This window comes from Otolemur garnettii, unplaced genomic scaffold (assembly GCF_000181295.1).
Source record: "Otolemur garnettii isolate 467f Iridium unplaced genomic scaffold, OtoGar3 scaffold00051, whole genome shotgun sequence".
Classification (NCBI taxonomy): domain Eukaryota; kingdom Metazoa; phylum Chordata; class Mammalia; order Primates; family Galagidae; genus Otolemur; species Otolemur garnettii.
The window spans coordinates 1,086,220-1,096,251 of NW_003852446.1; the positions used below are offsets into that span (position 1 = coordinate 1,086,220).

Here is a 10,032-nt window from a genome sequence, read left to right on the forward strand (position 1 = left end):
TGGTGTTTTTCGCAGGAATTATATGGAGTTTTATTGCTATCATGAATAGGATGTTTTTCCAAACCATTACATCTGATTATTGCTTTAATGCAGGAAAGTAATTGATTTTTATAATTATTTTATATTCAGCCACTTACTAAGAGGTTGTGGCTGACATTCTTAGTATGGTGGTGCCAAGGGTTGTCTTAGGGGTGGAGGTGACTTTAGCTTCTTTCCCATAATCTGCTAGCTTCAGCCCTGAATCATGCCAAATCACCACATATGCTAAGATTCATGGGATGCCCCAGAATCAATCACGACTTCAGGACAAATCCCAAGCCCTCTCCCTCCTCCGATCCTCTCACCAACCAAGGCCAGATTTGGCTACTTCTTCTATTTATCATATTACCTACAAGTAAATAACTTTCCTCTTCCTTTCCAAAAGCTATAACTTTTATTTCTCAATAGCTTCAAAGTTTCCAGAAGTATATTAAATTGTGATGGTCAAAGACAGTCTTGTCTTGTTTTTCATAATTGGAAGATGGTTAATATCTCAGTGTTCAATACGACATAAGATGGTTATTGAACAATAGTCTTTTTCACATTGAGAAAGTATTCTTTCCCAGTTTTCAAAAAGAGATGTTGAATTTAAAGTCTTTTCTTTCCATTTTCAATTCAGCCCTGATGCTGTGGTTCGCTTCTCAAAGGGGTGCACAGAAAGCCGGAGAAAAGGCCGTGTGGGAAATGGAAGGTTTGAATCCGGTCAGAAGTTTTACGTGTGAATCACCGGGACCTTCCTTTCCTCTCCGGGACATTGTTCAGGCCTTGCATGCAAACGCTGCCCGGCTACCAACCCCGTAAATATGAGCGTGACTTTTCTGATGGGTACGCCCTTGGAAACAGGGTGGTTTTGTTCTCTAGAACAAAATCAAAGGACTTGCTGAGGCATGTAGTGGAAAATCTTTAAAAACATTTCTCAGCCTAATTAAGAACATAAGGGACAAGACAATCCTAAAATGTCCCTGCAAAACAGGAAGAATGGTTTACTCATAACAGTTCGTAAATTTCAGTAAGCAGGACTGACCAACCATCCCAGTTTGCTCAGGACTGAGGTGCTCCCGGGGACACAAGGCTTTCAATGCTAAAACCTGGAAAATTCCACCCCTGTCCTTTAAGGGTGATTTTGAAAGGCACAAAACACATTTTCTCCTCCTCAGGGTAAGTGAAAGGGTCATCAAAAATGCCTAACCTCTAAGTACCTCTTTATCAAGCTAATCTTTGGCAAGGCTTGCATAATTTTCAGATTGTTCTTTGTTTCTGATCTTTTAGACTTGCCGCCAATACATCCCAATATAAAGCCTGATCAGAAATAGAGTAACTACAAAATTTTTCCCCCTTGACCACTAAGGGCTTTGAAAACCATCCTCCCCAGAGTCCAAACTGCTGGTAGGAAATGCTGATGCATTTCTCCATTTGTCTTCTGACCACCAGCCGTGTGTGCCTCCTTCTCCGGGGTATGCCTTCTTCCTCAATTTATGAGCAAGTTTTTAGCAAAAAATATACAGTTATCCAAACCTATGCATTAAGTTTTAAAAAATGATTAGCCATTAATCTTAGTAAAATCAAGTTCTTGCTCTGATATCATAGAACCATAATACTTCCGGCTTGGAAGGTCATCTAGACCAGCATGTCTCAAACTGTAATGTTTATATCAATCACTTGATGATGTTGAAAGGCAGATTCTAATTTAGTAGCTCTGGGGTAGAGTGTGACATTACAGGAGATACCACTGTTGCTTCTTGGGCCACACTTGAGATAGTAATAAGAATTTCATAGAACAATATTCTTGACATTTCTTAGATCATGTATTACTATCGGTTGAAATAAATGTGAGCACGCACTCAAAATATGATATTAATTATATTTTATATTTGTTAGTAGAGCATAATTTAATTTTTATTTAAAAAAAATAAATGTGAGCTCTAACACAGAACTGACTACTGTGAGGAATGCTGATCCTGATGACATACTCATTAGGTGAACATTCAGCCCATACTTAGACCTAGTATTATTCCAGGTTCAGGAAAACCACTGTGATCCAGGGAGCCTATTCTGTCTTTGCATAATGGATTGTTTTTCCTTCTATTGGTTTGTACATATGCTTTGTATCCAAAGGTTTACCTTTAAAGGCATGTAAAACAAGCCTAATCCTGCTTAACATTTATGCAACTCCTATCATTAAAAATGGTCTGATTTCCTTAAAACACTCATGTAAAGAATTTCCACAAAACAATAATGCCAGCGACTCAGTAAGGAAAAAAATAGTCCAAAGATATAAATATGTACAGTGAACAGATGTTTTAAAATGAAAAAAAAAAATCAATATCACTCTGATGGGAGAAATACAAATTTAAACTATGATAAAGCATTATTTTTCACTTGTCAAAATGGCAAAGATAAGAACAGTCAAGTAAACACCTCGTGTTAGTGATCCCAAGGGAAATACAGGTACCTTCATCCATCCCTGTGGTGATATTAGCTGGTGCAGCAGTCATAGTAAATGCTTAATAGTGCCATTAAAAATTAATTTTTAAAAACTTTTGGAAAATGCTAAGAGTATAATGTTAAGTAAAAAGAACACACAAAACATTAATATACCAGAAAAAAAGTACTGGAAGAAAATACATGAAAATAATAACATCTGTTTCTAGATGGTAAGATAACATCACAGGTTCACAGATGATTATAACTTCCTTCCTTATAGAGTCAAAATTTTCAGAGTTTACAACCAGCCTGTAAAATTGAGAAAATTTTGCAGAGAGGAGGTGATAAGAGACTACTGGTTGACCTGGCTTTAAATTTTTAAAGTTCACATTATTAAGACGCAGTTAAGTGCCTGGCTTACAGACACTCCGAAGGGAAACTGATAGAGTCGAATCTCATCATCTGGGATAGTTATGTACTATAAATTCACCGTGATCACTGGATTAGTGATTACTAAACCATTGGTCTTAGGAGAAATACGGGATTTGGTTCCTTCAAGCCTCTGGTCATGATCTTCTCAACTAATCAATATGTGACCTTGTATTATCCTTGTTTCTGTTTAAAGACGTTGTGTTTAATATATCTATATTGGTGACTGATTACCATTAAACTCACGGCCAGCATGCCTCCAACTCATATCTGAATAAAGTTTATCTAATACACGTATTTTTCTCCATAAGGCCCATCACAGCCTTCTCATGCTTAGAAACACTAGCAGGACTGCTGTACTGCGCTTGGGAGCCATTTCAAACAGTAAAATCACCAACAAAAGTCAAGAAAATATGAAACACGTGCCACTAAATGGACTATGGAAAGGACACTTGGTTATTATGTTTTTAGAGCTGAAACAAGAAAGCAGAGCATCTCCTTGTTCAGCCTCAGCTGGGAATGTGCACACTGAGCAACTCTGATTTTTTGCCACTCTGCACATGTCCATGATCCAGGAAAGCACTACAAGTATTGATTTGGGGGTTACAAACAGTAACTTGTATTCTTAGGAAACAGGCCAGGGCTTGTGAAGGCTTAGTGTATTTGCAGAGCCAGTAAGTGAATAACTAAATATCAATATTTATTGAAGCCTGCTGATATGCACGTATTGGTGTAGAGTGATCTTTTGTATGTTGGGGTGTGTGCTGTGTGTTGGGGGCTAAAGAAGTATAGGGCATGATCTCTGCTCCCCTCTGTGTGCAGACTGGTTAAGGAGGTGAAAAATGGGCAGGGTTAAGAATCACCACTGCAGCGTCAAAGTGGAATGAACCAAGAAGTTTCTGGAAGCAGGATCTGTTTCTATACAAGAATTCTCAGAACCATTTACCTGGTCAATTATATAGTATTATAAATTGCAAAAGACAATCCAAGAACTATCTGAGAATTCTTGTATAAAAACAGATTTTATAAATAAAGTTATTTTAATCACATCTTAAGTAGCTTCTTCTATCTCCAACAAATTATTGTAATTATAAAAATATTTTAGGAAGACAATTGTTGCTCTTATTAACTGCTCAAATAGGAATGTCTCCAGCGGAACAAATTTAAAGAATATTAAAAACAGTAAATATTTAAATTTGAGTATACTTTATGTAAAATAGATACTGCAATTCTATAGTAGTAAGTCAGCAACTTATAATTTAATTTTAGCCCATTCTTTATTGCTTTTAAAATAGAATTTTCTATTAGAAGTGAGAGCAACTTTTAAAACACATACTTCCACACTCAAATTATTTTACTTACCGTTTCAAAACCTCGATGTGGATGATCGGGAAATCCAGCTGGTTTACCGCCTTTAAATTCATCGAATAGCAAGAACGGGTCTAGATTTTTTAACTGAAATAAAAATAAAATTCATCACATTAGATGTTCCTTTAACCCATGCTGCCAGGGGCTACACTCATCAACAGATCCAGCAAGTCTCATCAAAAGCTACATGGCCAATGAGCAACTTTTTGCAACAGAAACTGCTTTGAAGAGCTCTTTACACACATACACACACCATGGATTCCCTAATTATGTCAGAAAGTTGACATTTTATGAGAGGCACAAAGAGCTGACAAACATTTTATAACCATCTATGATATAAATAGTTAAGTACAAACGAGATACAGCCTGTATTCTAAACAGATGAATAATCTCATGGAGGAACAGATGAAAAAATCAATGTGACAATAAATGCTCTGGAGGAAGATAACTTTGGCTATATGAGAGTAGGTGGGATCAGAGAAGGTTCTATCAGGAAAATCACACTTCAGCTGGGTCTTGAAGTCCATGTAGGAGTTAAGCAAGTACACAGGGGAGAAGGGAGGATATTCCAGGTAGAAGAAGAGAAAACCAGCTTGGTGTGCTTGAAGAACTGCAAGGAAACGACTCCATTGGGTCAAAAGATACACATGGAATTGTGGTGAGAGATGGGCAGAGAGAGGCCAAGCCTTAAAGGAGTTTGGATTTTATCTTGAAGGTGATGGGTTTTAATCAGTGGGTGAGATGATCAGATTTAGAAAGATCACTCTGTGGAAGATGGTTTGGGAAAGGAAGAAAGGAGACACCGTATTTAAAAGGTCATTTCAATAGTCTGAGCAAGGGCAAAGGCCAGAGCTAAGGCAATGGCCGTGGCAGCGGAGAGGGGTTGTGTGACTGGGTAGAGATTTAGGAGGCAAAAAGCAAGAGCATTCATTAGACGATTCCCAAATGTCTAGCTATAATGTCTGGGAAGACGATTGTGCCATTCAAAAGAACAAAAGCTGCCTTGAAATAGCCATAGTGACTTTATTTTAGGCCCTGTTGAGTTTGAGGTATTTAGATAAATATTTCCTGTATAAACAGAATGATTCATCTTCAGTGTACATTACACTGTGCAAAGGCTAGCAGGCAACTGAAGATAAGTCTCGGGCTCAAATGAGAATTAGAAACAGATGTGGTTGTCGCCAGCACGTCAGTATGATTGTCTTGCTTATTCTTAGCCATTTGTTATTGTACATAAACTGCAGAAAATTTATCAAATTCTATAAATAAAAATGTTGATCTTTTGAGTGAAATTGCTTTAAATCTATGGATTAATTTGGTAAGAACTACCACTTATATAACATTCCATTTTCCTTAATATTTCCTCAATATAAATGTGGTTATCTACATTTCTTGACATCTTTTAAAATGTCTTTCAAGAAGGATTTGTAATTTTCTCCCTAAGGTTTTACATATATTTTAAAAAATCTCTAGCTTACTTGAATTTTTAATGGTATTATATTGCAAACAGCCTTTGAAAATTACCTTTGCAACAGCTAGACGCTGAAAATTAGAAATAGGAATAAAAAAGGAGATTTTGAACACTGCAAAGCTCTTATTAATTTTAATACTCACCTGTAGCTTCTTTGAGGTTTTCTTTCAGACATTCCTATCACCAATGTACTTATCAATAAGCTTTGCCCAACAATTCACAAGAAACTGCTTACGTTAGATTAAAGCTGGGCAGACTGCAGTTTTTGTGGGGCTTGTTGGCCTCACCTGGACTCTGTATGTCTTTATCACTCTGAAACAGTGGCCACTATGGAAGCATGCTGTTCTCATAGTCAAGGGCAAGAGCAAAAATAAACCACATCAATCATGCACAATCACCTTATATCCCATTGGCCAAAGCACTTGACATGGCCAAGCCCAAAGTCAGAGAGGAGGGCACTTAATCCCTCCCTGTGGGACCCATGGGGAATGCACCTAAAAATGGATGGGGGTATATAATCCTATCACGGGAAGGAGGGAGGGAGGGAATATTTGGAAGTAATATTCCAAGTAACAGCCATTCGGTAGCAAATAATGGGATTTTTTTCAATCCTTACAATTTCTATTTCTTTTTCTTGTCTTTGTTAGAACAGTATTGAGTAGAAATGATGGAGGTAGACATCCGGGTCTCTTCCCTGATTTTACATAGATTGCCTTTTAAGTTATCACTGGTGACTAAGTTGTTCAAGTCTCTTCGTAAGGTAAGGAGTTTCCCTTCTGGTTCTAATTTGCGAAATTGTTGGGCTTTTTCGCAAACATAAATGGATGTTTAATTCTTTTGAATGTTTTTTCTTCACTATTAAGATACCTACATGCTTCGTTTTCCTTTCATCTTTTAGTGGTAGTAAATTAAATAGATTTTCTAACACTAAACCAAATTTGCTCTCTTCAGATAATATATATTGGTCATGACACATTATCTTTTTTATACATTGCTGAAATTGAACGTTTTCTTCAATTATAAATGTAATGAACCACAGTAAATTCCTAGTACCTGTGACTTTGTCACCAACAGAAATCAAAGCCATTTTCATATCATATTACAGTTGTGTGTAGGTTTATTGAAGTATCATTCATGCTCCTCACAGCTTTGAAATTCAGGAGTTATTACAACTGCCACCCAATCTTATTCAATGTAGACTTACTAGAATATGAATTTTTTAACTTTGCTAACCACATTTCAATATAAAAGTTTCCCTTGGCAATCTTATGTATTTTATTTTCTGTATTTTAAAACATTAAAACATTGTTTTGAAAAGTATTTGTTAGGTTTTACTAGACTGCCAAAGGGGTTCACAGGACAAAAACAGTTAAGAAATTCTCAGATGTATTCCTGGCAGATGGACTAATTGAAGTATTAGCTACCCTCAACAGTCAATGATGGTTTACTAACAGGTGTCTTCAGGGTCCCAGAATTCTTTCCAATTGTTCTGTTGATGATGTAGCCCTATAGAATTTGACACCACCTCCATCTGCACCTTCCCGACATCCCCCATGCATTTAACTGTTAGAATAATTCTGTTTGTGTGTATCCTTCAGAAAACAATGTTTGATGAACCTCAAAAGACATGTGGGGATAAACAAGAATCCAGTGTTGGAAAGAGAAATGGCAAATCTGATGGGGCTGATGGAGAGTCGGATGACAGTTCTGCCCCTGACTCAATGGCGAATCAGCTTTATGCTAGGTGAAATAAGCCAGGCACAGGGAGGCAAATACAAATGACCATACTCAAGGTGTGGAATCTAAAAAAAAAAATCAAACTTGTAAAAGAATAGAATGGAGTTGTGGTTACCATTGACGGGGTGGGGGTATGGAGAGATGTTGGTCAAAAGGGAAAAGTTTTAGTTAAATAGGAGGAATAAACTCAAGAGATCCACTACACAGCATGATGACAACAATAAATAACAAGGTATTGTACACTTGAAATTTACTAAAAGGGTTTCCTTCCCCACCCTCCGAGACAAAGTCTCACTGTTGCTCTAGGCTAGAGTGCTGTGGCATCAGCCTGGTTCACTGCAACCTCAAGTTCCTGGGCTCAAGCAGTCTTCCTCCCTCAACCTTTCAAGTAGCTGGGACTACAGGCAACCACGAAACACCTGGCTAATTTTTCTACTTTTACTAGAGACAGGGTCTCGCCCTTGCTCAGGCTCGTCTCAAACTCCTGAGCTCAAGGGATCCTCCCTCGTTGGCCTTGGAGAGTGCTGGGATTGCCGGCATGAGCTGAGCCCCTATGCTCAGCCTCCTAAGAGAGATGTTAAGTGTCCTCACCACAAAAAAAAAAAAAAAAGGATGTGAGGCAATGTATATGTTAATTACCTTGATTTACCCATTTCCAATATATATAATCAAAGCACCATCTTGTATACCATAAATAGATATAATTTTTATTTGTCGATTTAAAACATAAATAATTTTTTAAAAATATTAAATCTATCAACAGTGTAAGTCAGCTCTCGCTGAGGAAAGGCATGAATTTTTTACAAGTGAGAAAGTGGTATAAAGCTTAGGTCTGGCAACAAAGTAGTATGAAAATAACAAAATAGCGTTTAAAAAGAGGGGCAAGCCAGCCTTACTGTTCAAAATGGAATCCATTTCCCTAATGTATTTCTGATTTTATTAAAAGAATTGGTTTTGAATATGATATAGTCCTGGAGGCTATATTCTTTGGGCTATGACCACCATTTGATACCTTTCTTTCTGTGTATGTCAGATTTTTTTCCTGCAAATCCCAAGTCTCCCAGTTATTCAAGTAAAAACATTCAGTAATGTTGAAAGACTTCTCCCTAATTGACAATCACTCTTTCAGAGAGCGAGTCCCCATCTATACCTGCCCCTCACCTGAAGTCTACAGACTTAGGTGCCAGCAGTCTCTCCAAAAATCCAAATCCTGGCCATGGCTTATTGGCCAGAAGTAGAGACCTAACCCACGCTGAGCCAAGCAGATTCTCTTTCCTGGGCATTTGGAATTGGGAATCAGAGTTACTCCAGGTGCTTTGAAGCGTGGGCATATAAACTTGAGGACAGTAAGGTGGGTATGTTTAGTGATGTGCATGCTGAGACAGACAGCAGATCAGCCCAGGGCAGGACATGGATAAGCAGAGAAAATCAGACACACTTCATGAAGCTCAGCTGCACCTTCTGTCCAGAATATCTGTAGCCACATTACAGAAACCCCCTTTGGGCTGGGGCTGACCTGCATGGGGCCCCAATTGCAAAGTTTAGAGTTTGCACTCGGCCCCCTAGTCTCAAGTCATCGTCTATGTCCCAATAGTCCCTTCTGAAAAGAAAGCAAGGAGCAGCCACCCAATCAGCATACCTCAGGTCTTCCAATACTTCTGCGGACTCTTGCTCCAACCCCTTCTGATTGCTCCCGGCTGAGGACTGTGAGAGTGACCTTCTTGGAGGACCCCATGTCAAAGTCAATGATGAGATGGTTCAAATGCTCAGCTGTAGAGGATGCAAGGCAAACGGGGGGGGGGGGTGTGGATAATAAAAAAGAGGTCATAAAAGAAGCAACATCCAAAGACTACAAAATAAAGGATATTAAATTTAGACTCTCAAAATAGTAGCAACTCCAATTATTGAGTGTTTATTATGTACAGGGCTTGTGTTAGCTGATTTATTTATTTATTTATTTATTTTGAGACAGAGCCTCAAGCTGTCGACCTGGGTAGAGTGCCATGGCATCACAGCTCACAGTAACATCCAAATCCTGGGCTCAAGCAAGTCTCCTGCCTCCGCCTCTCAAGTAGCTGGGACTACAAGCACCCGCCACAATGCCCCGCTATTTTTTGGTTGCAGCCACCATTGTAGTTTGGCAGGCCCGGGCTGGATTCGAACCCGCCAGCTCAGGTGTATGTGGCTGGCACCATAGCCACTTGAGCCACAGGCGCTGAGCCGTGTTAGCTGATTTAAAACAACATCAATAATGGTGAACGTTTATAAATCTTTACCAGGTGACCAGCACTCCAGTAATTATTCATAATTGTTACCTAATATATTGCTAAAGTCACCCAGTACAAGAGTACATAAGAATTAGTATATATATAAAAACTATATATATAAACTACTATATACATAGTTTATATATAGATAGATAAATTACTATATATGTAGTTGTATATATAGTAATTTATATATAAACTATATATATGAAATATATTTCATATATATGAACTATATATATGAAATATTATGAACTATATATATGAAATATATTTCATATATATGAACTATATATA

At 37.9% G+C, this 10,032-nt stretch overlaps 1 protein-coding gene across 1 annotated transcript in view; it reads right to left on the reverse strand.

Moving 5' to 3' along the window:
* The window catches only part of PIR (pirin), a 63,087-nt gene that overhangs the window by 50,072 nt on the left and 2,983 nt on the right, over positions 1 to 10,032 (reverse strand). The window contains exons 2-3 of the mRNA XM_003791923.3: positions 9,108 to 9,238; positions 4,255 to 4,347 (exon numbers count right to left, since the gene is read on the reverse strand). Coding sequence (XP_003791971.1) covers positions 4,255 to 4,347; positions 9,108 to 9,203 — 189 coding nt within the window. The 5' untranslated portion in view covers positions 9,204 to 9,238. The remainder of the gene's footprint in view (positions 1 to 4,254; positions 4,348 to 9,107; positions 9,239 to 10,032) is intronic.